The sequence below is a fragment of the Uranotaenia lowii genome, chromosome 1 (genome assembly GCF_029784155.1).
Source record: "Uranotaenia lowii strain MFRU-FL chromosome 1, ASM2978415v1, whole genome shotgun sequence".
Taxonomy (NCBI): domain Eukaryota; kingdom Metazoa; phylum Arthropoda; class Insecta; order Diptera; family Culicidae; genus Uranotaenia; species Uranotaenia lowii.
The window spans coordinates 4,554,658-4,582,555 of NC_073691.1; the positions used below are offsets into that span (position 1 = coordinate 4,554,658).

The 27,898-nt window shown below is 40.6% G+C and overlaps 1 protein-coding gene across 1 annotated transcript in view; it reads right to left on the reverse strand.

The window, feature by feature from the left end:
• Nucleotides 1-6,084: 6,084 nt before the first annotated feature.
• The window catches only part of LOC129743668 (uncharacterized), a 32,705-nt gene continuing 10,891 nt past the window's right edge, over nucleotides 6,085-27,898 (reverse strand). Inside the window, exons 19-44 of the mRNA XM_055735758.1 lie at nucleotides 27,406-27,645; nucleotides 26,984-27,313; nucleotides 25,024-25,097; nucleotides 22,978-24,766; nucleotides 20,152-22,936; nucleotides 18,513-19,021; nucleotides 18,123-18,383; nucleotides 17,875-18,045; nucleotides 17,403-17,777; nucleotides 17,110-17,319; nucleotides 16,681-16,932; nucleotides 16,082-16,612; nucleotides 15,404-15,673; nucleotides 14,701-15,318; nucleotides 14,339-14,626; nucleotides 13,786-14,055; nucleotides 13,148-13,708; nucleotides 12,785-13,072; nucleotides 11,512-12,051; nucleotides 10,760-11,440; nucleotides 10,507-10,692; nucleotides 9,664-9,918; nucleotides 8,475-8,756; nucleotides 7,965-8,369; nucleotides 7,716-7,898; nucleotides 6,085-6,524 (exon numbers count right to left, since the gene is read on the reverse strand). Of these exons, the coding sequence (XP_055591733.1) occupies nucleotides 6,371-6,524; nucleotides 7,716-7,898; nucleotides 7,965-8,369; nucleotides 8,475-8,756; nucleotides 9,664-9,918; nucleotides 10,507-10,692; nucleotides 10,760-11,440; nucleotides 11,512-12,051; nucleotides 12,785-13,072; nucleotides 13,148-13,708; nucleotides 13,786-14,055; nucleotides 14,339-14,626; nucleotides 14,701-15,318; nucleotides 15,404-15,673; nucleotides 16,082-16,612; nucleotides 16,681-16,932; nucleotides 17,110-17,319; nucleotides 17,403-17,777; nucleotides 17,875-18,045; nucleotides 18,123-18,383; nucleotides 18,513-19,021; nucleotides 20,152-22,936; nucleotides 22,978-24,766; nucleotides 25,024-25,097; nucleotides 26,984-27,313; nucleotides 27,406-27,645 (12,508 nt within the window). The 3' untranslated portion in view covers nucleotides 6,085-6,370. The remainder of the gene's footprint in view (nucleotides 6,525-7,715; nucleotides 7,899-7,964; nucleotides 8,370-8,474; nucleotides 8,757-9,663; nucleotides 9,919-10,506; nucleotides 10,693-10,759; nucleotides 11,441-11,511; nucleotides 12,052-12,784; nucleotides 13,073-13,147; nucleotides 13,709-13,785; nucleotides 14,056-14,338; nucleotides 14,627-14,700; nucleotides 15,319-15,403; nucleotides 15,674-16,081; nucleotides 16,613-16,680; nucleotides 16,933-17,109; nucleotides 17,320-17,402; nucleotides 17,778-17,874; nucleotides 18,046-18,122; nucleotides 18,384-18,512; nucleotides 19,022-20,151; nucleotides 22,937-22,977; nucleotides 24,767-25,023; nucleotides 25,098-26,983; nucleotides 27,314-27,405; nucleotides 27,646-27,898) is intronic.

The following is a 27,898-nucleotide window of genomic DNA, read 5'->3' on the forward strand; positions in this document are numbered from 1 at the left end:
TAAATAGCTTTTGGCCTCAACGAATTAGTGAGCCCAGTCAGCGTTTCTCGAGTTCAAACGTTATATGAACTTTCATTTTCAATAACAGAAACATTCTAATGAAATTAATGCAAAACAACAATAAACTTTAAATAAAAAATTAAAAAATTTGAATATCCGTGTAATGACCGGTTTTTGTACAAAGTTGTTAACAATATTTATAATCCATCATATTTCACAATTTTAATATAAAAACCATGAAATATGATATATTGTTCGATAACATTGACTAAACTGACATGATTCTTAGAAAAAATTCCTTTCAATTTCTGGCTAAAAGCCGTCTGCTACATTACACACTACTGATAATTACCCAAGTAACCAATAAGCCTTGATAAATGGCCCTAAGTTGGCATTATAGCTGGATATAGAAAAGGCCTAGCTGAGCCAAATAGCTCTACATTCCTTTCAAGGGCTGATTAAAAGCCACTTTTGGCCTGCAATTCGACTGATATACGGCCTATGGGGAAATGTCAAAAAAATTTGCCAGTGGGTACAACCCACTGGTAAAAAAAACAAAAATAAAAATTTGTTTATGTTTTCTGTCTTTTTTCCCCCTTATTCGTTTCCTTTTTCTCCCTCACCCCTTTTTTCAAGTCGACAATTTTTTTTGAAGATTGAAACATTGCGGAAGAAGCGAGGAATCGAACTCAGAACTTTTCCGACCTTTCACTTGTTAGCGCCTCTGCTCAATCGTCAATCGAGACAACGCAAGAATAGGGGAAAATTTTGCCAATTTAAGCGAACTGGATATCATTTCCCTCTCTCGAAATTTAATGTTCCGGAATGAATAAAAAATGCAGTTTTGATTTTTTGTTAAATAGAGATATATTTGTTAATCACCTACTGTGAAGTAGGTTAATACTTTTATTCTGCGCACTGCTCTACATTATTTTCACTTTGCTCAAGTTTTTTTTTAGTATGGACACTGGACAGCAAATACCTGATTAATAGAATCGGACCAGCTGTTTCCAGATGCCAGATGCAGGTCAGGACAGTTTAAGCGAAACCGTTCAAGATCCTTTCGCGCCTGTTATTCCATCGATGCCGACAATCCAAATTGCTGAAAAGGATAGATGGATTCAAAATTTAACATTACCAGGCTTTGATATAATTCTAACCAAAATACTTACATTTCTTCGCCCTCGTAGAGCAGCAACGATCCACACGCTAGAAATTATTAAACCATTTAAGTTTCAAAAATAACCATTTTTGACCTTTTCCCGGGAAATGTCATTTTATGAGTTCTCCATGAGAAGTCATAAAATGACTTCTAGGGGAGAAGTTCGAATATGGTTATTTTTCAACCGAATGGGATTTTGGAGGAGAAGTTGAAAAATGGTTATTTTTCAACCGAAATTCAAATGAGCTGCTTTTTTAGATTCATGAGGTTTGTTTTAAAATTTTCGACAAAAATCGTCATTTTTCGTTCAATCGCAAAATCAAAGAAAAGATTAGTGATAGTATTTAGCATATTTTTATTCTAAATAGCTTTTTGACGACAGAAATCAAAATCCTTCTGGGACGGTACATGGATTTTGTGGCTGTTGTAGAATAGGCTCACTACAAACTGTTCCCTGAAGCTTGCTGTTGGGTCTAGACAAATGGAAGCCTTCAAACGGATTGGCTGACTGGAGGACGTTCTTTTTAGGTGCTTTCAAATTTATTTGGGCCGGATGATTGTTAGCACCGGTAGCTGGTACAGGAGGTGAAGCCATCATCGGTGAACGTGGCGCAAGAGGAAGTAGCTTGTAGTTGATGATCCGGCTCCTGGAAGTAGCGTACGGGGTACCAAAACATGTTCATCTTGTCATAAGGTACATTTACTGCTCCTGAGGTTATATTTTTAGAGATTTTTGATAAACATGATAGTCGCAATAGATCGAAACATTTGAAAATTTTGGTAGTAGTAGGAAAAAGATGAGGATTGTATCGCTGACCGGCAGCGAAGCCAAAACAGGAAACGCTAACAGCTGCGCTGGAAGTGGTGGTCTGTTATGCTTTTGATGACAATTGTGCTAACACTAGAATTTCGACGTCCTAAAATTAAATGAAACATTTTAAAAGAAAATCATAAATACATATGTCTGACAATATGTTACCAATTTTCGTTCCCAACGGGAGTACTTGTTTGATTGCCCTCGGAGTCTTCTTGGCAGGGACACATGATTCTGTTGCAGTCTTTAAGGCATGCAGTTAAAGCTAGAGGAGATATTTTACTTCCGATTCGATGGAATTGTCGGAATGAGAATTCATCCTTTTCCGCAAGGCATCAAAACCTTGAAAGTATCCGGAGTGGTAGTCCTATTTAAATGGTTCTCTTCTGCCGACATTCAGTTGAAGTTTAGAAGGGTGGCATCAGGGTTGCGGCAAACAAATGTAGCACGTCGAATTTTCGCATTTCGGTTTCCAGCTGCTCGTCCGGAAGTTATCCTGATTTGCCATCCTGATATGGCATAAGCAATGCCAGTTTTTCTTTCTGACTTACCGCGGAGTTTACTTCCGTTACAAGTGGAACTGCTGACGATCCACATATTGCCTACCAGCGAAATGAAGTACTTTTAACCCAGTTTTTTTCCAGTGAAATCCATCCGATATTGAATAAAAAACTTCCGAACAACGCGTGCAACTTTACCATTATAAAATGTTTTTTTTCGATTGAGGTTAAATTTTCATTCTTTTTTTGGTTAATGGTCGAAAAGTTGGAATATGGTTAAAATTGAAACATGAAATATTTGTGAAAAATAACCATATTAGAAGTTCTGCAGAAAAAACTAAAAAATGGTTATTTTTCATTCGAAAATGGTTAAATGAAAATGAGCGTGCAAGGTAAACAAATTTCTAGTTTTTTTTTCTTTTCTTCAAATGACGTTTAACCCACTAGCTATCATTTGCAGGGCTTGGGAGCCCTGAAGCACTGTTACGAACCTATATACGACTTATTTCCATGCTTGTTCCCACCAGTGCTTATTGGCACTTGATAAAGTCTTGTACGGCTTACAGGCACTCGAGTGCTTTAATTCTCCCATTATTCGGCTTATCATAGTGCTTAATGGTTTGTTGGGTAGTGATAATCATGAAAATTCTACTTAAGAATACATAAAAGGAGCATGTTTGTCAATCTGTTTAGTTTGCCCAGCCAAAAGCACAAATATGTTTAATGAATTTTTACCTATAAACAAGAACTGGTAAACTAAATTAATATTTGGAATCAACACCCCAAAATGAGTCAATTTTTAAAAGAAAAAGGTTTTTTTTTTGTTTCAATTAAGCTTTTTTTCTCGCTGCGTATAGGCATTTTGGCTTTTTAAGCTTCGTTCAATCATAGATAAAAATCGGTTTGAACTGGTTTCTGCCAACTGGTAGTTGTTCAATGAGCCAAAGTTTTGGTCGAAACTAGTCAGGTCGTTGTCAATGAAGCAAGCTGAAACTAGTCAAAATAGTCAAAATAGACAAAGCTCGACATGGGGGTTCGTTACGGCCTGGAAGAAATCGGTCGAAGTCAATTGGAAAAAGAAAGGTATTCAATCGTCGTCAATCCATTTCTACTTGTTTCGAACAAACTTTATTAAAAAGACTTTAAGTTAATGAAATCCTGGTACAATTAAGACGGTGTAAAACTCAAAACTTAGCAATTTTTCACTTAAAATGAGTTTTTTCTTTTCAATTATTGAGTGTCTGCAATAAAAGTGTACCCGTTTTAAATTTGCCATCACACCGGTGGGGAGCGCGTGTTTTAGCCGATTCCAAAATTTAAAATTTTGCTAAAACTGGTATACCTAAAACCAATATTTAGACCTGAACCGTTGCAGGTGCTCTCAGTCTCAAAAAAAGTGCAAGGACTCAACCACGATGAGTAAAGTATGGAGGTCTTCATATGGCAACTCAGATCAGAAAAAAAGTATGAAAATCGGTCCGATTTTCATCCGTAAATCAGTTGGATCGGTCCAAAATCGGATACAGTTTTGGTCCGAAATCGCGTTCTGGTGAAACACATTTTCGGACGATACAAGCCCGATCAAGAAAAACTAAACGATTTCGAACTAAAATCGAATCGAGTCATAATGACAGCCATTCATCGGTGATGAAACAATCGCTACCGATCTGGGAAATCGCCGTTCAGCCATATATTGAAAAATGTTTTGAGTCAGCTGGGCCTCAGAGCGTTTTATTTGAATGCCTCTGAGGAGGAAATGGGAGATAATTTCAATGACTGAAAAAAGTGAATTCTTGACGTGACCACACGGGGAAATGAAATTTTACCAAATGACTTTGATGCTAAATGACCCATTATGTAAACTGGCCTTCATACTCCTTGGATATTGCATCGAATCTCGGTCTCGTTCCCAAATGAAATGTCGGATATTAAATAAGACAACTTTTTTTAAACTACACCAAGGTCTGTTTTTACGCTGATATACCTACGTACCGCGTAAAAAAACCGTGTAAAAAAACCGTGTTAATTCCCGAAAACCGTGTAAAAAAACTGTGCAATTGCGGAAAACCGTGTAAAAAAAGACCTTTAAATTTATGCAGCTTTGAAACTTGAAACAATAAAGCCTAGTTCACACTAGGCAACTTGGTCTGCGATTTCAGTTGCTGAGACTTGTTTATGTTTACATTTGCACTCGTCTCGTCTCATGTCTCCCGACAAGTATGGGAGACCTTCAGCAACCAAGATGTAAACATAAACAAGTCTCAGCAACCGAAATCGCAGTCCAAGTTGCCTAGTGTGGACTAGGCTTAAGACATGTAGCTAGACACTTTAGACCTTAGACCTGAGACTTGAGACCTGAAACTTGAGACTTTAGACTTAAGACACTGTCCTGAGATCTGAGACTTGCGAACTAGTACCTTAGACTTAAAACCTGACAATTGAAAAACCTGAACCTGAAGACTTTCGACATGACACCTGAGATCTGAGACCTAAAACCTGAGACCTAATACATGGGACATTAGACCTGAGACCTGAGACATAAAACATTAAAACATGAGACCTGAGACATGAGATCTGAGACATGGGACCTGAGACCTGAGACATGAGACCTGAGACATAAGACATTAGACCTGAGACCCATGCCTCATGTCTCATATCTCAGGTCTAATGTCTAAAGTCTCATGCCTCATGTCTCAGGTCTAATGTCTCATTTCTCAAGTCTCATGTCTAATGTCTCAGGTCCAATGTCTCATGTCTAATGTCTGATGCGAAATGGGATCCAAACTTTGCAGCTTTCGACTCAGGCATTGCAGCTTTGCATTCAAGCTTTGAGTGAAAGCACATCATCACACTAATAGTGTTTTCGTTTATTGGCAGTGGTAACCTAGTTATCCACGAGTTTTGCCCGAACTGCTGTTATTGTGTTCGTTTATTAATTCAGAAGTCCACTAGAATTGCCCGAGGTTTGCACCTCAAGCAGGCGGTTGCAACCCGTAGAAGTTGTCAGTGTTAGGGGTAAACATAAGTGACGATTCTGTTTGTTTATTCAGAGAAAGTTTTGCCCCGCACCAGTGGAGAAAAACGAAAACGGCATAATACTTTGGAAATCTAGCGTAACTTCACTCACATAATGTTTATGTTTATATTGTTTACAACAATGCATTTTTCACTGGTTTCTCTTATTGAAACGAACGCTCCCGAAAACCAAAATTTCCGAATACACAAATCGGAGCGTGCTCTCATGAACAAGTGTTGCCAATCTTTAAGCTGTTCATACATCGTTCATTCAGAAATATTTATTCTTATTTTCTTACTACCTATATTCCCTACAATTATTTCATAGCATAGCATGGGGTGACTCGTGGCTGATACACATGGTACAACTTTTTCACAATCAAAACCAGCAAAAGATGCCAAAATGGATTCAATTCTCATTTAAAATGCTGATTTTGAAGATAAGTGTGATACCATAATGCACACCGCGACAAGTCAATGTAATCATAGTAGGGGAAATCTGAAACTGTAAAATAATTGTTTAGGTGCAGAAAACTCATACGATCCATGGCTGGGCCAGTCGTTCTCATTATCTCATCTAAATAATCGGTTAGACAGTGGTGAGATATTACTCCATCAAAAATCACAGCTTTATTCAACGATCTTACATCGGTGATGGACAGAGGCAAACTTACCATACCACTATCCAAGATTCGGGCGACTTTCAAGTGAGTCAAATCAAATCATCTCACTAACCTCGTATAGACTAAACGTAAGCTACATTAGTAACAATTGTTTACTAATGTTATATTGAACCAGGAAACATTACTATAAATTGGGTTTGAAAAAAAAACAAAACAATAATTTAACAAAATTACTTATGATGTTTAGAACATCAGTCTATAAATTAGGTTTCTCTATTTCGGGTAGCTTGGTTTCCCAGGCAGCATCTCCTTCTTCAATTACGATTGAGGTTTCTATTGGCTCCTCTTTCACTACAGTTTCATTTGAAGGACTTATTGGCGTTGGATCATCATTGAGGTCTGAAATGGTGCTAAAAAAATATCGTCATTATAAATAATATAGTGGGGGCAACGATAAGCCAAAAAGTGTTCGACAGAGGTTTCAGATAGAATGAAATGCGGACACATGTTTAACTATAAAACTATATTTAACATAAGAATGATGAAAAGTAGCGATTACATGGTGCTCTACAGGTAATGGGCCCAGTACTAGTGGAAAGGAGGAGAAGAGTGGAATCGGTGGTGGTATCCAGCCAGGAGGAAACCAATGGAAGGGCAAGCCAGTGCCGGGAATCCAGAGGAACGTCGTCGAGCCAGAACCGTGTGAGGTTGTCGGACCAGGAGCCTGGTAGGTCGTTGGGCCGGGAAGCCAGCTGGAGGTCGGCAAGCCAGGAGACACGGGAGGGAGGTCGTCGGACAGGTGCTCTGGAAGGTCGTTGGTCAGAAGCCATTGGAAGCAGACCGGGATCACTTGTGGGTCGTCGTGCCGGAAGCCATGGAAGGTTGGCGGGCCGAACCGTGGAAGGTCGTCAAGTTGGAAGCCAGGTGGTGATCGTCGGATCTGGAACCTCTGGAGGACTTACGAGCCGAGAAGCACGGGAGCCGGTGCCATGGAAGGGCGTCGGACCGGAACGCCAAGGTCGTTGGGCTGGAGCCACTGGGAGGCGTCAGGTCTCAGGAGGAGCGTCGAGGCGGAGAGTTTCATTTCGCTGCGAAGGGCCGTGCGAGCCGTGAAAAACGGCATCGGTGGCAGGAAGGGTGCCGGGCCAGACGGAAGGTTGTCGTCGAGCGAACCGGAGGATGGTAGTCGAACGAAACCGGAAGAAGGGTCGTTGAAGTGAAGGCGACGGTTAAGGATGGTCCGGTACATTGCTGAGTTTTGAACAGCGTGTGTTGAGGAGGAGTGTTGGCATTCGTCCTATTACGGCGAATGTAAACAACACACGCAGTTGCAATTAGACGCTAAGAGTTTTACATGTATATAAACAAGCGGGTTACGCATAATAAAGTCATTCCAGTTTTAACCACAGAACAGTGCGTTTGGTTATTTGTCTCTCCATTCCACTCCGAAAGTGCTCCCTGTCTAACAAAAAGTCTAGTCCACAATATTCGTTAATTTGTTTGCTCTAACGATTTTTTTTTCTTTGATAAACTTGAGAAAACCAAACAACAAAAAGATATTTGATGTTCCAAAACGACTGATAAAAGTGGTACCTACTTACCTTTCTTCGACATCAACGGACCCCAGTGCATCAATATCTAGTTTGAACAAACAGTTATAGGGTAATATACGAACATTACGTTGTTTGAGCAGTGCGTTATATTCCTCGGTATGTTTCTTTATCCGATGATAACTGTACACATAACGATTCCAAAAATGTTCTCCACAAAACTCGCACTCATACCTGAGGATTATTTGAAAAACAAAATTATAATTTATTTCCTCTCAAGCTGTTATTTCGTAAAAAGACCTTTGTTTTTTCATATGCTCCGAAGCAAAATGATCCATCAAATTAACCTTCATACTAAACTTCATATTGCATTTTGGACATTTAAATTCATCGAATGTTTCGGCCTTGCATGAATTCTGGTGTTTTTGGTGTCTTCGTGCCCCAATGAAACGCCTCTTGCAGTGCTTGCATTCATAAAATTGCTTATTGCTGTGTGCCAGCCTATAATGTTGTTGCAATTCGCCCTTTTTTTTGCACTTTTTCGGGCATTCACTGCACTTGAAACGAAACGCTGAGCGTCGAGTTTTGTTTACGTCACTTTTCCAGATGTTTACCTTTTGATAGGAATCTGCCCCCGCAGTTCGCGTCTCTTTAGCTTTAGAAACGTTTGAGCAGCCTGGCGTTGGTTTATCCTCCGGTGCAGTTCTGAAAAAATATAGCTATACATCCCCTGCAGCAATAGCGGATTGTGCCTCTCAGGCAGGCAGACGAAAATATTCATGAAGCAATCAATCATTGATCACGACTTACCTTGAAAAAATTGGTGGCACTTTAGGGTAGGTAATTGAATTAGGATCACAAATCAACAGATTATTATCAGTAACGCCTAGGAGCCCACTGGAGTTTGATGCTGTTCCGGTGGGAATATTTAGAATTTTATACCCATCCATTTGGAACAGGTAATTGATAGGCAGGGTACTGGATTTGTTTTCCTTAAGCAGTGCGTTGAATTCCTCAGGGTGCACATTTTCCCGATGGTAGTTATATTTTTGATGATAATAGAAACGTATCCTGCAAAACTCACACTCGTATCTGAAGGTGAAATAAAATAATTTATTACATAAATATAGTCCAATAGCTCAATTCTTTGTGTTGAGGTATAAGGGTATATACGGACGATAGTATTGTCGAAAAATTGGCCTCAGCCATAACCTCAAATATTGAATCGCTGGTGGCCTCACCAGTGATGCTAGGTGCTTTTAAGAATCAGTATTTGCTTGTTTTGAACTCATAATATTTCTGAATTGTTTAAAATGTTTAACTATCAACAGCTAAATGTTTGAATTTATTACGGGTCGTCTCTAAATGGATGAAGATAAGCCATCCTTCGCAAATGAATTTTCAAGGTTGATTCAAAACATCTGAAATAATTTTCATGTACTGCTTGGTAGATTAAACAAGAGTTGTTTCCAACTTCTAAACGAATGCAAAATCATTCACAGGTACAAACAAGTAAATTAATGAATGCCCCGTCTATGTTGACTTTAAAAATAATCGCCTACATGCTCTGATTATTTGAAACATATCCACATTAATCGCTACATCATTTAAGTGTGCGATACAGACAGTTATTATTTCGTTCAGATAAATGATGTGTTGAATTTCACATTCGAATAGAAATCTACGGGAAAGTTGCAAATTCTCGGTACTCATGAAAAGATTTTTCAATAACAATGCAATTAAAAAAATAAAATCATTATCCAAATGTCAATGAACTTGGCACCCTTGAACACCCAAATAAAATCAAAACACGAACACAGCTGTTCGCTTTTCCACAGGGCGAATTTGTCGATATTAGTACCGGGAAATCGCGTTTATCGTGCGCCCTTCTCAAAAATCGATTCTGTTCTCCCATGGTTTGAGGTTAGGGCTGAGGCCTCCTGCCAAAGTGGTGTTCGTGTAGAACTGTCAATATATCCTTATAGACAAAATTGTTTACCTTGGTTTTTTTAAATGCCGCGCTGTGATGTGATCGGTTAGATCGAAATTCGTTTTGAATGAACAATGGCATATGTCACAGCTGAATCCCCTTTCCTGTTTTTGCTTTGCATCGTCTGTTTCGACCAAGTCATTCATCCAAGCTCGCTTTTCTTCCAATAGGACTGAATCATCCGAATCCGTATCAGCCGTTTGTGATTCATTTGATCCCAGTTTGGACAATGGATGTGCTGTTGGTACGTCCGCAGGGAGAATGCTGAAGCGAAAAAAAAATTATTGAGATCCAATTAACCAAGGGCTAATCCTGATCGATTCTTAATCCTTTCATATGCTCCCCACTCTACATCAAATTGTATAACAAAAACGCAGTAGAAAGCTTTCGAAATCTTTACTTCCCTAGAAACTTAAGTGTCCTGATAAATGCATAACGCACTATAATAGTTTAGGAAAATCACTCGTTTAAGACGAGATCTTCTACAGATACGATCGATCTCTTTCTCTATCTTACAATAAACGGACTTATCTTTTATTCCGAAGATTTGCAGATTGGTTGCGTAGACAGCAAAAGAAAAAAAAAACTTACTTATAGGCTCGAAATTTGAATAAATTTAAAAAAAAACATTAACGGTGCACGAAAAATGGATCAAACAGTACCAGTTTGCCTAACAAAAAGCAAAAATTACTAGATAGGCATCGAATATGACCACATTTGGTGTTCATGTGAGCGACACGACGCGTATTGACTAATAAGGATTCTGGACATGTTGACAGATCTTAAGGCTTTTCTTGGGGAGAAAAAGAATAACTTTACGCTCCCATTGCCTATTTATTCTAATCTTCTTACCTTTTCTCACCACCTGCAGTCATCGCCAATGTTCTATCATCCAACTCAAACAAGCAGTTATAAGGTAACGAAGAACCATTATATTGTGCTAGTAGTTCGCTATATTCCTTGAAATGCTTAGTTTTTCGATGATAACCATATACATGGCGAAGAAAAAACCGTCTGCCACAAACCTCACACTCATATCTGTGAATAAATTGAAGACAAAAAAATTAGAAACATTTACTCTAAGAAAGTTATTTCAGAATATGACCTTGGTTGTTTCATATGTTTATATGCAAAATGATCCTTCAAACACGTTTTCTTAGCAAACTGCATACCACACGCTCCGCATTTGTTCACAGACTTACATAACTTTTGGTGTTGTATATATACACGTGCGTTAACGAATTCTCTCAAACAGTGCTTACATTTGAACAACTGTTGTTTATTGTGTGCATCCATGTAATGTCTTCGCAATGAGCGTTTCAAAGCGTAATCTCTCGGGCAATATGTGCATTTGAAACGAAGCTCTTCGCTAGTTTCGTCTAACTGGCTTTTCCAAGCGTCCTCCTCTTTGATAACAGCTGAATCATAGGATTCCGTATCCGCAGTCTGCTGCTCTGTGGCTTCTGATTCGATTGGGCAGCTTTGGTTTGGTTCATTCGCAGATTCTGTATACGCAGTTTGCTTTTCTGTGGCTTCATTATCGATGGAAAAGCTTGGCTTTGGTTCATTGTCATGCTCAGTTCTGAAAAGTGCTGCAGGGTCCTCCTCTTGTATTGGTTCACTGTCAAATTTTCGACCAACTTTTCTATACAAACGATTGCAGGGCAGAATACGTGTTTTGTTTTTCTTAAGCTGTGCATTGTATTCTTTGGGATGCTTACGTTCACGGTGTTTACCATACATTGAACGACTGTTGAAACGTTTGCCACAAAATTCGCACTGGTATCTGGAGATTAAATCAAATAACAGTATACATAAGTTCACTTCCGCTACAACAATTCGAGAAAACACACTCACCGTACTACGCATTTTTCTTTAGCACATCGCCTTTGATGCAGATTCCGTTCGAAAGATCGAATGAAACGCTCGTTACAGTACCTACATTTGAATTCGGGATTATTCTTGTGTACCGATGAACAGTGGCGATTCAGTGTGCCCGTATGGTATTCAACGGACAAACCCTTCTCATCGTTTGTCTCTGTATCGGACTGCTCCGTTTTAGAATCATTATCTTCTTTGGTAGCGATCAAATCACTTAAATCTGATTCCACCGTTCGAGCTTCATTATTTATTCCAAGAGAGGATGAAGCGCATCCTGAAGCTTCGTTCGACGCGCTTAGGTTGAATGTTATTTCCTTAGGAGCGTCCTTGTGCATAATTGCAATATGACGCTTCATATTGAATTTGCTGTAAAAATTTCTGTGACATATTTTGCATTCGTAGTTTTTCTGTTCCCCATCTGTAGAATGCCTCTCAGAATAGTTTAGTTTACTTGTATCAAGATCACCGATACTTACTTCAGCAACTCCTAGAACCCCACTTGATTCTGATATAGTGCTGAGAAGAAACAAAAAGTTTGAAGCTTGTAAAACAAGAACCATTTATAATCAATCTTTAAAGAGAAAAAATGTACGAAAAAACGCCGAACAAAATTAGAGATCTCATTCAACTTCAATACCATAACCGTTTGATAAATGAAGATTTCTCCAAATTATTCAGTTCGTGGCAACCGTTCTCCAATCACTCGGGCATCCCACATTCGCCAGATCATGCTTGTGATTCTGATCACTGACAGACAGAACCCTATTACATTGGTCTAGGTCTGCCGGGACTTCATAGGTCTGCGTGATAGCGAGGGATAATCCCTCAGCCCCGACCGCCACGCGACAGCGTTAAGTACAATTTGTCTTCCAAGTTCGAACGCGCAGCGTAAGAAGTCGGTTACCAAAACTGGTTAGCATAAAATCATTTAAACCTTGCCCACAAAATCATTCTGGGCAAGTTTTCGGATAAACGGGATATGATCATAGATTTGTATTTCAAACTTCTTAATCCAGTTAGGTAATGGCATTTGGTTAATTTCAGTCCGGTAAATGGTTCATTTTGGTTAGTGAATTTCCGGTAAATAGCAGTCCGATAAATGGAATTCCGGTAAACTGTATACAACCGTTTTCCGCATATCACTTTTTGTTTCCACGAGGTATTTGGACGGCCATTTATGGATAATTTTCAACAGCGTTTTTTCGTGATTTATTCTTTAGTTAGATGTGGAACGTGAAACACCCTTTACCTTAAAATTCCATCTGAACAGGTAAGTTTGCTTGCGTTAGGATCATCAATCAACAGGTTTTCCTCAGAAATGCAGTTCTCACTGGGCTCTTCTAGATCAGGCGTTGTTCTGGTAACTATTTTGTCAACAATTTTGCACCCATCCATTTCAAACAGACAATTGTCAGGTAGCGTAAGGACATTTGTTTGCGTAATTAGTTCCGCGTATTCCTCAGGATGATCATTTATTCGGTGGAACCTGTACTGTGGACGATTGAAGAAACGTATTCCACAAAACTCACACTCATATCTGGAGATGGGATTAAGAAAAAGAATTATTTAGTTGAACAAACACACATAACGTGATTTGAAATAAATTACTGACCGCTCTTTCTTCAAGTGACTCAGTGTAAAATGATCCATCAGAAGAACTTTGCATCGAAATGTATCGGGGCAAATGTCACAGCTGAATTTGTCTTCTTTTTTTTTAAGTTGACATCGCATTTGATGCAATCTCTGGTCTACCGACCTTAGGAAAAGCTTATTGCAGTTTTCGCATGCAAACTGTGGCTCATTCTTGTGAATTGATGCATAGTGGCGATCCAAACTGGCACCGCGGGTGAACTTTCTGTGACATAATTTGCATTCGTAGGTTTTTTGTTCCGCATCTGTAGAATGCTTCCCAGAAGAGTTTAATTTACTTGAATCAAGATCACCAATGCTTAATTCAGCAACGCCTGAGACCCCACTAGAGTCTGATATTGAGCTGATAGGAATATCTTTAAGAATTTTAAACCCATCCATTTCGAACAAGCAATTGTAAGGCAGCGTACGGGCATTCCTTTTCTTGAGCAATGTGAAGTATTCCTCGAGGTGCACTTGTCTCCGATGGTAAGAATAAAGTTGATGATAATAGAAACGTTTCCTGCAAAACTCACACTCGTATCTGAAAATGGGAAACAGACGATGAAATAACTAATTGAATAAAAAAACAGCTAGTCTTCAGCTGGATAAATTGTTTACCTTGGTTTGTTTAAATGTTGCCTTGTAATGTGATCCAATAAACATATGTTGGATTTAAACGAACGATGGCATTTGTCACAGCTGAATCCCTGTTCCTGTTTTTGCGTTGCATCGTTTGTCTCTTTACCGACCAACTGATTCTCCCAAGCGCGCTTTTCTTCTAATAAGACCGAATCGTCCGAATCATCGGAATCCGTATCGGCCGTTTGTGATTCATTTGTTCCTAGTTTGGATGATGAACTTCTTGTTGGTTCATCCGCAGGAAGATAGCTGAGAACAAAAAAAAAGTTTAGACCATATAAAAAAAATAACCAGTTATGATCAATCTTTAAGGGACATTATGTACGAAAAATACGCCGTAGAAAGAATTCGGAATCTTTACTACGTTCGACTTCAATACCATAACTGTACGCTTAATGGAAAATTCTCTTAATAACTAGGTCCGAGGCAACCATTCTTCAATCTCTCGGGCATCCCTCATTCACCAGATCATGCTCGTGATTCTGCGATTTTTCGTGATTTAATAAGATGAGGAACAGGAAAAATCCTTTACCTTAAAATTTCATCTGGATATGTAATTTTGCTTGCGTTAGGATCATCAATCAACAGATTATCCTCAGAAATGCAGTTCTCTCTGGGCTGTTCTAGATCAGGCGTTGTTCTGGTAACTGCTTTGTCAACAATTTTGCACCCATCCATTTCAAACAGACAATTGTCAGGTAGCGTAAGGACATTTGTTCGCTTAATTAGTCCCGCATATTCCTCAGGATGATCATTTATTCGGTGGAACCTGTACTGTGGACGATTGAAGAAACGCATTCCACAAAACTCACACTCGTATCTGGAGATGGGATTTAGAAAAAGAATTATTTGTTGAGCATACACACATCACGTGATTTGAAATAAATTACTGACCGCTGTTTCTTTAAATGGCTCAGTGCAAAATGATCCATCAGAAGAACTTTGGATTGAAATGTATCGGGGCAAATGTCACAGCTGAATTTGTCTGATCTTTTTTTAGGTTGACATAGCGTTTGATGGGATCTCAGGTCTACCGACCTTAGAAATAGCTTATTACAGTAGTCGCATGCAAACTGTGGCTCATTCTTGTGAATTGATGCATAGTGGCGGTCCAAATTGTCACCACGAGAGAACATTTTATGACATAATTTGCATTTATAGATTTTTTGTTCCGCATCAGTAGAATGTCTCTCAGAATAGTTTAGTTTACTTGAATCAATATCACCAATACTTTGATTATCCTTAGACATGCTGAGGAGAAATAGTTTTATGAATTTTAAATAATGTATGTTATTTTCAGCGACGCCTGAGACCCCACTAGAGTCTGATATTGTGCTGACAGGAATTTCAAGAATTTTACTCCCATCCATTTCGAACAAGCAATTGTAAGGCAGCGTGCGAGAATTCCTTTCCTTGAGCAGTGCGAAGTATTCCTCGATGTGCACTTGTCTCCGATGGTAAGAATATTGTTGATGATAATAGAAACGTTTTCTGCAAAACTCACACTCGTATCTGAAAATGGGAAACAGACAATGAAATAATTAGGTAATTGAAATTAAAAAAACAATTAAAGCCTCCAGCTGAATAAATTTTTTACCTTGGTTTGTTTAAATGTTGCCTTGTTATGTGATCCAACAAACATATGTTGGATTTAAACGAACGATGGCATTTGTCACAGCTGAATCCCCGTTCCTGTTTTTGCGTTGCATCGTTTGTCTCTTTACCGACCAACTCATTCTCCCAAGCTCGCTTTTCTTCTAACAAAACCGAATCATCCGAATCATCGGAATCCGTATCGGCCGTATGTGATTTATTTGTTCCAAGTTTGGATGATGAACTTCCTGTTGGTTCATCCGCAGGAAGAATGCTGAGAACAAGAAAAAAGTTTTGGGCTAATTAAACTAGAACAAATTATGATCAATCTTTAAAGAGAAAAATGTACAAAAAATACGCCGTATAAAGATTTCGGAATCTTTACTTCGTTCGACTTCAATAACACAACCGAACGCTTGAAAATTTCTCCAAATAACTCGGTCCCTGGCAACCATTCTCCAATCTCTCGGGCTTCCCACATTCGCCAGATCAAGCTTGTAATTCTGATCATTGGCAGAACATTCATTCTGCTTACAGCATTTCTCCTTCCGTTCCGGTTCCGAATTGTTTTCCACGTATCACTTTTGGTTTCCACGAGGTATCTGAACGGCCACTTATGGATAATTTTCATACAGCGTTTTTTCTTGATTTAATTAGATGTGAAACATGAAACAACCTTTACCTTAAAGTTTCATCTGAACAGGTAAGTTTGCTTGCGTCAGGATCATCAATCAACAGGTTTTCCTCCGAAATGCAGTTCTCTCGGGGCTCTTCCAGATTAGGCGTTGTTCTGGTAACTATTTTGTCAACAATTTTGCACCCATCCATTTCAAACAGACAATTGTCAGGTAGCGTAAGAGCATTTATCTGCTTATTTAGTTCCGCGTTATTTTCTTCATTTTTGTTAAGTTGACATTGCGGTTGATGCAATCTAAGGTCTACCGACCTTAGGAAAAATTCATTACAATGTTCGCATGCAAACTGAGGCTCATTCTTGTGAATTGATGCATAATGGCGATCCAAACTGTCACCACGGGTGAACATTCTGTGACATAATTTGCATTCATACTTCTCTTTGGTTGTCTTGGCATCCTCTTCGCCGGTTACGGTTGAACCTTCACGTCGCTTAATTAGCTGAAGATGCTTCGATCTGCGATGGTAGAGGTATTTTTGCAAATTGACGAAACGATCCCCACAAAATTCACATTCGTATCTGGGCATTTGATCAAGAAAATTAAAGTTTAATTAGTTGAATACAACAGCTACCTTAAGTTTTTGTACCTGTCTTTGTTTCCTAATTTACATTGCTTTCGATGAAGCTTAAATTTCGCCGACTTAAGAAAACGCTCTTTACAGAACTCACATTCAAACTGTGGCTCATCTTTGTGTATTGATGCATAATGGCGATCCAAATTTTGATTTCTGTTGAATCTCTTGTGGCATAATCTGCATTCATAATGTTCTTTACTGGTTGTCTCGGTATCGTTCAGCTCATTTGAGAAATTTTCTCTTGATTCGTTTAAAGGAAGGATGCTGGGGTGAGAAAAAAATATGTATGAAATAGGAAAGCCACAAAATGTTTAATCGCCATCCGGATCATAAAATCCTATTTCTATGGACGATTTCCAAACGACTGATTCCAAGTGATTTAACGGAAAGCTTAGTTGTTTGTATTGCACATTGATTATATTACCGTTTCACATAACTTACCTTGAGGATGTCGGTATTTCATCGCTGGGGGATTCTTCGCTAATTTCCGACACTTTCAAACCATTCATCCGGAACCGGTAATTGATTGGCAACTTGTTGACACTAGATCGTTTAAGTAGCGCCTCGTATTGCTCAAGATGCTTCCAACGACGATGACGACAATACTCTCGACAATAGAAAAAACGTTTCCCACAAAATTCACACTCGTATCTGGAAATGAATTTGGAAAAAAAGGAATTTTATTTAGTTGAATAGCATAATAATCTTAATGTCATTTGAAAGAAATTACTGACCGATGTTTTTTCAAATGCTTCGCAGAAAAATGATCGTTCAGACTTCTAATGAAACTAAACGTAGAAGGGCATCTGTCACAGATGTAACTCTTTCCTGATTTGTTAAATTTACAACGCTTTCGATGCGATGTAAGATTTCTAGACTTAAGGAAACGCTTATTACAGTCCTCGCATTCATACTGTGGCTCATACTGGTGCTTCGATGCATAATGACAATCCAGGTAGTAGATAGTGTTAAACGTTTTGTGACATAATCTGCACTCATGATCATACTGTTCTGATTCGTTTGTCTCGTTCTCCAATCGATTCGATACCGCCGTTTGTGACTCATTTGTTTCAAGCATGGAACCGGTTTTTTCGTTCACGGGAAGAATGCTGAAGTGATAAGTATTGTGTCAAAAATTTTAAACTGTGAACAATTATGGTTAACCAATCAAGACTGAATCTGAACATCCTGATTTGAATGACTTACCCGTTTTCAACAGTTTTGAATGTATCTATTCTATACAAACAGTTCAAGGGCAGCGAACGGACATTCTTTTGCTTAAGTAGTGCGTTGTACTCCTTAGGATGATCATTTTTTCGATGGTAATAATATTGTTGGTGATAGAAAAAACGTTCCCCACAGAACTCACACTCGTACCTGGGAATCAAATCGAAATAAAAAGAAATTTTCAATGCAATGTTTTTCGTGATATACTTTTAAAATGAGATACCAACCGCGGTTTTTTCAAATGCTTCGATGAGAGATGGTCCCATAGAGATTTCTCCTTTTTAAAAGTTAATTTGCACTCGTCACAGTTGTATTGCTCTTTTGCTCCGGAATGCATTTGATGAATTTTGTGTTCTCCCGGTTCGTACAGCTCATCCTTCCAAGCCTCCTCTTCTTTGACTTCTATCAAATCATCAAACTTTATCTCATCCGCTTGTGGTTCCGGTTTGAACGAGCAACTTGCTGTTGATATATCCAAGGTAGGAGTGCTGTGGAGAAAATAACTTTGTTAATTTGAGGGATAATCACCCCATGATTTTAAAATCCCAATGAGCAAATAATTAAAAAAAACTTTGCTAAACTACAAATTTCCTCTGCCGTACTTCTAGGGGACTTACCTTGAATGCTCATCAGAAATTGAAGAACATAAATATTGACGAATTTCAGGATCACCAATATCCAAGATATCCTCAGCTATGCTGATCTCTCGGAGGTCGGATGAGTGCGAAACATCATGCTGAGCATGACTTAGATCTTGAAGGTTGAAATCTCCGCGACGAAATTTGGTAAAATATTTAAACACTGTTTTTTTAGCTGGTGCCTGATGTCCATAAACCGCACGGATGTTTCTAAAGGCTTTTGCAACCTTTAATCCTTTGTGAAACTCGTAAAGCATGACGTGCCGTAAGTGTACCCAATCGACAACCATGTCCAAGAGCTTCTCGATAGATGGCTTGGAGATTGCCATTTGGCTAGCGTCTTCCTGTACGTCTTCTTTAGAATGTTGGGAAACCGCGACATCTTCGGCGTAATCGGCGCTTCCAGTATCCACATCAAGAGGCTCAGTTTTAATACTTGTAGCCAGCGCCGTTTCGGCATCGGCCATCGTAGTTTGATTGCCTTTTATCTGTAATTAAGCAAATTAAACTGAATTTTCTTCCGAATTTCAAACGCGACTCGCACCACTTTGGACCACAAAACGTAAACAATAAACTGCTGTCACACACTGATCGTTTTCTACCCAAAGGTGACTAACCGGACGACCCAAATGACAGCAACTGAAAATGGCACCCGCATAAATGAGGATTGTAACGACGATTTATTAAATGTATAATTATTCGACGAATGATGAAAAAATCGAGTTTTGCAACGAGTTTCACTTACCTACACATTTTTTTTGCAATGCAGGAGAATACCCTTGTGAAAATCAAGTTCTGATACTTGCAGATCACGGCTTGGGGCGGTCGTTTAGCCTTATGGCTAGATGGTTTGTAATCAGACGATCGGGGATCGAATCCCGCCGCCTCCAATTAGGTTAAGAAAAATTTGTAATTCCACGATCGTTAAAATTAAACACACACACTTATGGGAAATAAAAACTGTTCCGTAGTACGTTGTATGCGAACGAACTCGACTGTAAATACATTTATTATTAAATGGTGATAATGTAAACAATCTTTTATGAACTTACAAATAAGTTTCGCCGTTTACCCTAAGCTCTAGCTCTGGCAACCCTAAACCGTCGGATATCACCGGCTATTTGAAGCTAATGGACGAAAATCATATTTATCATCGGGTACAAAACAAGTATTCTTGCGTACTTACGCTTTTTCTTTCCTACCGCTCTAATTGAGCTCAACCCGGTACACCTAACCGGAACAATCGAACGGTCACTCAAACTATCAAAGGAAATACAATATTTTAGTGGCAAATTGCGCAGTAAGGAATTTCTATCACCTAACCTCTTCCGACTCACTAAACCGCGAGCACAAAATCACGCGCAACTGGCCAAATAGCTTCCACCTAGGTTTTCTCAAAAAAACTATTCACTAAAAACTAACTAACTGCCAGGTCAGGAAAAAACGTGTCGCAGTTTCGATCAATTTTCTAACAATGACAATTCTTTTTCGGCGCCAACGCGTTGACGTTTGTCCGATCTCCGTACCAAGGTTGCCAGTTCTACTAACACCCCAACCCGTAACGTCGTAGTCAATCGACTTTACTCTCCTCCTGCACGTCCAACAGAGCAACCTTTACCGCTGGTCTTTGAAGAGTAGATCCGTCGCAAGTCTCCACGTCGACCTTGTGAACTTGTCCGTCTCGTCCTGGATAAGTCCTCACCACTTTACCTCGGAGCCATCCGTTGCGCACGGACTCGTCAACGATGACCACTAGATCGCCGACCTTCAGCGGCCGCGTTTCCGCGAACCATTTCGTCCTGCAGGCTATAGTAGGTAGGTAAGCTTGCACCCAGCGCTTCCAAAACTGGTTTGTTAAGTGTTGAATAACCTTCCAGTTTGGTCGAAGAGGTGTAACATCGTCGATTGGTACCCTTGGTGGTTTACTGTCCTCGCCGGAACTTAGCCAAAGGAAATTATTTGGAGTCAGCACTTCTTCCTTGGGATCCTCCAGCGGCACGAACGTCAGCGGGTGGGCGTTGGCTATCAATTCTGCTTCCGAGAGCAATGTTCGCAGTCCTTCATCGTCTAGCCTTCGATGGTGCAAGATAGTCTTAATCGCCTTCTCCGAACTGGCTCTCATCCGGGGAATGTAGTAACGTAGCTTGTACTCGATCAGTACCGTCTCGATATTGGCATGGCCGTACCTTTGGTAAAATCGCAGGATCAAAGGAGTGGTGACATTATGATCTTTTGGTACTATCACAGGATTTCGCACGTCTAACGAATAATGAGCCGCTTGAGGGTCGATTCCGCTCGCCATCCGGAGAACACCGGACTCATCGATCACCGGTGATAGCTTCGCTAGGACACTTCCCTTGCCGATACGCTTCCACTGCTTCGATGAAAGCTCAGAACTGCTTCTAAGCGCTTGAATTTCTTCCGCAAACACCTGTCGCTGCACAGCCCGCCAAATGGCTGCTTCCGCCGACACATAATCATCACGATTCAGATCACCACAGGATTTACTAGATTCCACAGGATCCCGTTTGAAGCGCTTAAAGCGGTGCGCAAAATGATACAGGTTAGCAATTCGGTTGAGTAGACCACCACACCGCGAGCAATTTTCCATGTTGACTACAAAATTATCTCCAGTAGTCACCCCAACCCGTTTCAGAACGTGTTTGGAGTGCGACTGCCAACTAGGTATCTCCAAACCAGCTGATCGGTTGACCAGACTCACTTCCAAAGTCAGTTTCGTTGCCTCTTCAATGGCACAGCTCGCAAGGAAATCGTCAACATATGTGTTGTCAACAATTGCTTCAGCAGCTTCCGGATAACGATCTTTATGTTCCTGGGCATTTCCATTCTTAGCTAACTGTGCTGAACACGGGGAGCACGCTGCCCCGAACGTTGCGACGTCCATGTTCATATCGAGCGCAGCTTCTGAATTCTCCTGATACAAATATCGTTGTGCGTTTCTATCTGCCGGACGAATAATCAACTGGAACATCTGCCTTATGTCCCCAGCGATGGCATACTGTTTCTGTCGGAATTGGCAGATGACAGATAGAAGCGGCTTCACCAAATCCGCACCTTTCAAAAGCTGGGAGCTCAGAAAGATTCCTCCATACGTAGCCGCAGCATCCCAGAATACACGCACTTTTGTTAACTTTCTCGGATGTCGCACTGCGCTGATTGGCAGCTGCCAAATCTTTCCGTCGTCACTGTTGCGGAGCTCGTCTGACGTGGCTTTGTGAACGTACCCCTTGTGTAGATAATCGTTGATTTGTTTGTCAATATTAGTTTTCAGTTCGGGATCTTTCAGCAAGCGCCTTTCAAAACAACTGTGTCGACGTACTGCCTTGGTAAAGTTCGGAAAAATCGGCTCATCGCTTTTCCAAAGCAATCCAGTTCGGAACTTTCCGGATGGTATACAAACTGTCGTCTTTTCGAGCAATCTTCTGGCCCGTCGATCTTCATCGGATTCGGGTGGATTCAATCCGGATATCGCCAGGTTTTCGAATTCAAGATACTGCTGGACCGGTTCATGGAGCTCGCGGCTATTGGAGCTCTCGCAGACATGAACGAAAGCACTACCTATCGTCTCAGGTGCTCGTCTTCCACCGAATATTGCCCATCCGAGGCGAAATTTAGCAGCAATAGGTTCTCCTCCGGATCTTTCCCTCTTCTTCAAAGCTAAGTTGAGCTGGGCATTATCGACACCGATAAGAATTCGTGGCACGGCCGTCCGGTAGCTGCTGATGGGAAGTCCACTCAGATGGGGGAATTGCTTCGAGAGACTTTCATAATCCAGGCTCTGCTTCGGTAATTCCAAGCTCTCAACGGTTCTTACGTTCGCCAGCTGATGGATGCGATTGTTCGATGCACCTGAGATACCTATCTCGACCTTACGAGAGTTACTCTCACTTCTCGTGACGTTACTAGTCCACTGCAAGCAAAGCGGAATTCTTTCGCCCACCAAGCCCAGTTCGTCGATAAGTTCGTCTTCGACCAGCGTCAGGTCGGATCCGTCGTCCAGAAAAGCAAATGTGGACACCGACTTCCCGTTCGCGTGAAGAGTCACCGGAAGTATTTTGAAGAATGTGGTGCCTTGCTGGTGTTGATGATGGGCAGTTACCGATACAGAAGATTCCGATCCTTGACTCTTGAGAGTCGAACAACTTCCTGGATGTAGCAGTTTATGGTGGGGCTCAGGGCATCCATTGATCCCGCAAGGCTGCTTGTTTCGGCAAGGCCACCTTCCATGCGGCGCCAGACAACGCCTACACATTCCCGTTTCACTGATGAACCTCAGCTTCTCTTCGAGCGGCAACGTTTCGAACTGCTTACAAGTTCGGACTCTGTGCGTTGTACTTTTGCACATCAGGCACGGCTTTAGCTCCGGATTAACTTTCCAGGCGCTGAGGACACGGACGCGGAATGTGCGTTCAAATAAACTGGCTTCTCCTTTCTCACAACACCTTTTGTGGCTTTTTCATTCAGACCAACATCCGACGTCAATTTCACCTTGCATGCCGCTGTTCGATAAGCCGACACAAACGCACAGAAATCACCAAGCGATGGTTCCGGAAGAGCTGCTAAGTTCATACCCCATTGTAGCTGCAAGTCGGGTGGAAGCTTAGCGACCAGCTCTGCCAGCAAGAGTGGATTGTCCAAATGGGTGTTCAGTTTCGCTGACTGCATGTACGTTACCATGTTGCGTACCTCTCTGCCGAACGTCACAAGCGTCTCCAATTTCGTCACAGATGGCTGAGCGGTTTTCCGGATCTTGGATAGCAGACAGTATACAATTTGGTCTGGCCTTCCACACTCGGCTCGTAGGATGTCGATAATTTCCGGGATTGCATCCGGCAGCGTTAGAATATTCTGAACCTTTTCGCGAGCGCTACCAATAAGACTCTTCTGTAGCCTAGCGAGGTTCTCGTCGGGTTGTATGCCACACATGGCCGTTGTCGATTCAAATGCACTCAAGAACATGGGCCACTCGAGTGGGTCCCCGGAAAACTTGGGGAGGTCTCTAGAGACAACTTGACGCGCCGCCAGTTGCTGTGGCGTAATCATGCGACCTGTAGCATGAGGAAATCCTTTACCCAAATCTGCTGACACTGTTGGTGGAACTGTAGGCGGGTGCTGCTCGGATGCTTGCCAAGCACACGGCTGTACATTCAAACCAAAGTTCGGATGCCTGACTGGGTTGTTGATAAAGACTCCTCCCTGAGGGTGCGCAAACTGATAATCAGCACCAGATGACGGCATGTCAGGAATATTCGGAAAATACATCGCCCCGTAGGGGTTATTCATCACTGGAAATCCAGGGAACTGCGACGAGCTCGGCGGTGCCAATGTTAGCGGATTCACTGGTACAGGTGGAACTGGATTCTGAGCCACTGGCTGAAAACGTGGATTCGAATCAAGATAATTGCTCCTTGGGCCCGGTGCTATAGCTGGGGGAGGATTTCTTACTGGAATCTCTGCTTGTTTTGGCGCAGTGCTTGGTTGAATCTGTTGACCTGATTGAATAACTGCTTGCATTCTTTGCCGCTCCTCTCGCTGTTGGATGGCGGGATGTGGGTTCGCACTTGGAGCCACTGTCTCGGGTTTCTGCTGGACTGGGGTAGAAGTATGCACGAATCCGCATTGTTGTTCCACCCAACCGGCGATACTTCGATGACTTTTTCCTCCTACGCTACGATCACACCCTTCATTGAGCTCTTCCAGAGCTATTTCTGCTTCTAGCTGCTGCTTTCTAGCGAGAAACTCGCGATCCCGTTCCGCTTTTTGATCCTCCAAATCCTTTTGCTCTTTCAGGTGCCTCAAACGAAGATGAGCAATAGCATTGACTGAGACGACTGATCCGGCATTCGAATTAGACGACGATTGAAGTCTTCCGAAATTTCGATCGTCCTGTCTCCCACTAATTGGACCGGTGGTATTATCATCACGATCGACCGCGCGAGCAGAAGCAAATGTTGTGCGTGCTTCGGGCGAGTTTATGTTGCCGGTTTGAGTAAAATTAACTGCGTTGTGACTAGCTACGCATCTGCAGCAGAGCCAGCTTCGATCGGCTATGGTAGCCGTAACACCGGCGCATCCATAATGTTGCCATTGCGAACACTCGTCACAAGCGACCATGCTCTGCGCTGAATCTGGGCGGCGACATGTCACGCAGCTGTACAGCTCTCCGGTAGGGCCTTCCATCATCGGTTCCAGGTTTAGGTTGCTCGTTGCAGCTTTATTTTCGAGATTTATGGGAAATAAAAACTGTTCCGTAGTACGTTGTATGCGAACGAACTCGACTGTAAATACATTTATTATTAAATGGTGATAATGTAAACAATCTTTTATGAACTTACAAATAAGTTTCGCCGTTTACCCTAAGCTCTAGCTCTGGCAACCCTAAACCGTCGGATATCACCGGCTATTTGAAGCTAATGGACGAAAATCATATTTATCATCGGGTACAAAACAAGTATTCTTGCGTACTTACGCTTTTTCTTTCCTACCGCTCTAATTGAGCTCAACCCGGTACACCTAACCGGAACAATCGAACGGTCACTCAAACTATCAAAGGAAATACAATATTTTAGTGGCAAATTGCGCAGTAAGGAATTTCTATCACCTAACCTCTTCCGACTCACTAAACCGCGAGCACAAAATCACGCGCAACTGGCCAAATAGCTTCCACCTAGGTTTTCTCAAAAAAACTATTCACTAAAAACTAACTAACTGCCAGGTCAGGAAAAAACGTGTCGCAGTTTCGATCAATTTTCTAACAATGACAATTCTTTTTCGGCGCCAACGCGTTGACGTTTGTCCGATCTCCGTACCAAGGTTGCCAGTTCTACTAACACACTACTAAAATGTAACACACGAAGAAACAAAAATAGAATAGTAAAGTCTACGGAGTATAAGATATCTCTACGAAGAATAATTTTTTTTTGCACGGCTCGGAATTGTATGATCGACTAACTCCTATATAACGGTCCAGTTGCAGAGACTATAAGACCAACGTTTCCGTTTATACTCCATAGAGTTTACATTATTTTACACTTCGTAGAAATAATGTGTATTCTTTAATACTCGGTAGAGTTTACAATTCTATTTTTTTCCTCATGTGTTACATTTTTGTCGTGTGTAATCATTCAGTGGACTTACAAAATTTTCTTAGCTTTTCGTGTTTAAGTTATCTACCTTAAACTCGTCCCAAAATCTATAAGGTACACCGGGGCAAGTGCAAACTCGGGGCAAGTGCAAACGCTCAACTTTTCTATGTTACAAAAAAAAGTAAAAAATAATTCTTCTTCTAGAAATTGTTGTTTAGACCCAAACGAACAATCTGACATAGATAAACTAAACTTTCTTTAAATTTTTCACTTTAAAACACGGCACTGTTTGATCACACACAAATTTAAGTACGTACTAGACATGAACAGTGTGTTTTTGTTTTGCATATTTTGGCTACAAAAAAGGGCATTCAAATCCGAATTTTCGTTAAAAGGTGAGTGTTTGGGACCGATATTCAAGTGAAAGCAGAAAATTCATGATAACTTTTCATTACACCCCGAAAGTTGTGAAAATAATATTCGCTCTTGTTAACCCACACTGCGGGGCAAGTGCAAACGACACTACCGGGGTAAGTGCAAACGCATCTTTAAGCCATGTAACATCAGCCATTTCAGAAAATGTATCACCAAAATGGTTCAGCATTATATTAAAATGGTCAGAAGGGGTACCAAAGTGTTGTATCTAAAGCGGATGTTCAAAGTTCCGTAATAACTTAGTAAATAAAGGTGTTTTGCTTAAAACAACAGTCACCAAAAATGGAGTTCCAAAAAGTTATCAATATTGCAAAAAAAAAACAGCAAATATATGAATAAAAGTTGATAAAACGTACCGGAACATGTATTCAATTCATTTTAGGACCGATACACTGACTCATCTATGAATTAGTTAGGAAAAAGTATGGCGTTTGCACTTGCCCCCATAAACGGGGCAAGTGCAAATTTTGAAATTTTTTCACAAAAGCACCGTTACTTTTTACCAACATTTTTTTATTTTTCACTTTCAACGGGAATTTGTTTAGAACTATTTTAGTGATGCAACGAACGATAATTGATAATTTTTGAACATAAACATATTTTTCTAGGACATGTGAAAGTTGAACTATGGTGAAAACCGTTTGCACTTGCCCCGGTGTACCTTATGGACTTTTTTAGATTTCGAATCGCAAAGTGGACTATTACAAACCAAGATTAACAAAAAAAAAGGAATATTCGGAGAAATGAATAGCACTTGATCTAATAAACGTATGTTTTATTGCAAAAAAAAAAGTTGTGACACGCGCACACTCAACTCACGAGTGATTTAACGAAAAGACACTTATACCTGTGTCTATTGCACGTAGGATAAATGTTGTTGCTCTTGGATTGAAAAATTCTGCCACTTACCTTGAATGACTTGGTTGCTCTTCAGTGTCGGTCTTAGAGTTAGGATCACAATCCAACAGATTATCTTCAGCAACACCTACATCTGTTGGATCACAATCCAACAGATTATCTTCAACAACAGCTTGAAGCTTATTTGAGTCTGATGTTGTTATGTTGGAAATATCTTCAAAATTTTTCCACTCCTCTATTCCGAACAAGCAATTGAAAGGCAGCGTACGGACATCCTTTTCCTTGAGCAGTGCGTTGAATTCCTCAGGATGCATATGTCTCCGATGGTAACCATATTTTTGATGATAACAAAAACGTTTCCCGCAAAACTCACACTCGTATCTGAAAATAACATTCGGAAACGAAATGATAAATAAGTATACATAAATGAACAGCGAAAATTTTCGTGATGAGATTTGTAATAAATTGTTTACCGTGGTTTTTTTAAATGCCGCGCTGTCATGTGATCCGATAGAAATAAATTGGATCTAAATGAAGTATTACATATGGCACAGCGACGTTCACGTTTCCGTTTTCGCTTTGCAACGTTCGCCTCTGTATCGACCAACTCATTCATCCAAGCTCGCCTTTCTTCTAATAAGACCGAATCATCCGAATCCGTTTCGGCTGCTCTGGATGATGATCTTGCTGTTGGTTCGTCCCCAGGAAGAATGCTGACGAAAAAAAAGGACAATTAAAGAAGGAATGTTCAATTATTGGTCCGGTTACATGTGGACCGTTGAAGCTTTAATAAGTATTAGTATAAGTGTTATCGTCACATGTTACAAAAAGGTAAAACGAGAAAAACGCGATCAAAGTTTCTCAAAAAGAGTTTGCCGTTAACGCACAGTTTGCAATATTTTTGACTTCAATATAGAAGATCACTAAAAACTAAAGCATAGGGGGAATAACTTCAGAAATATCCTT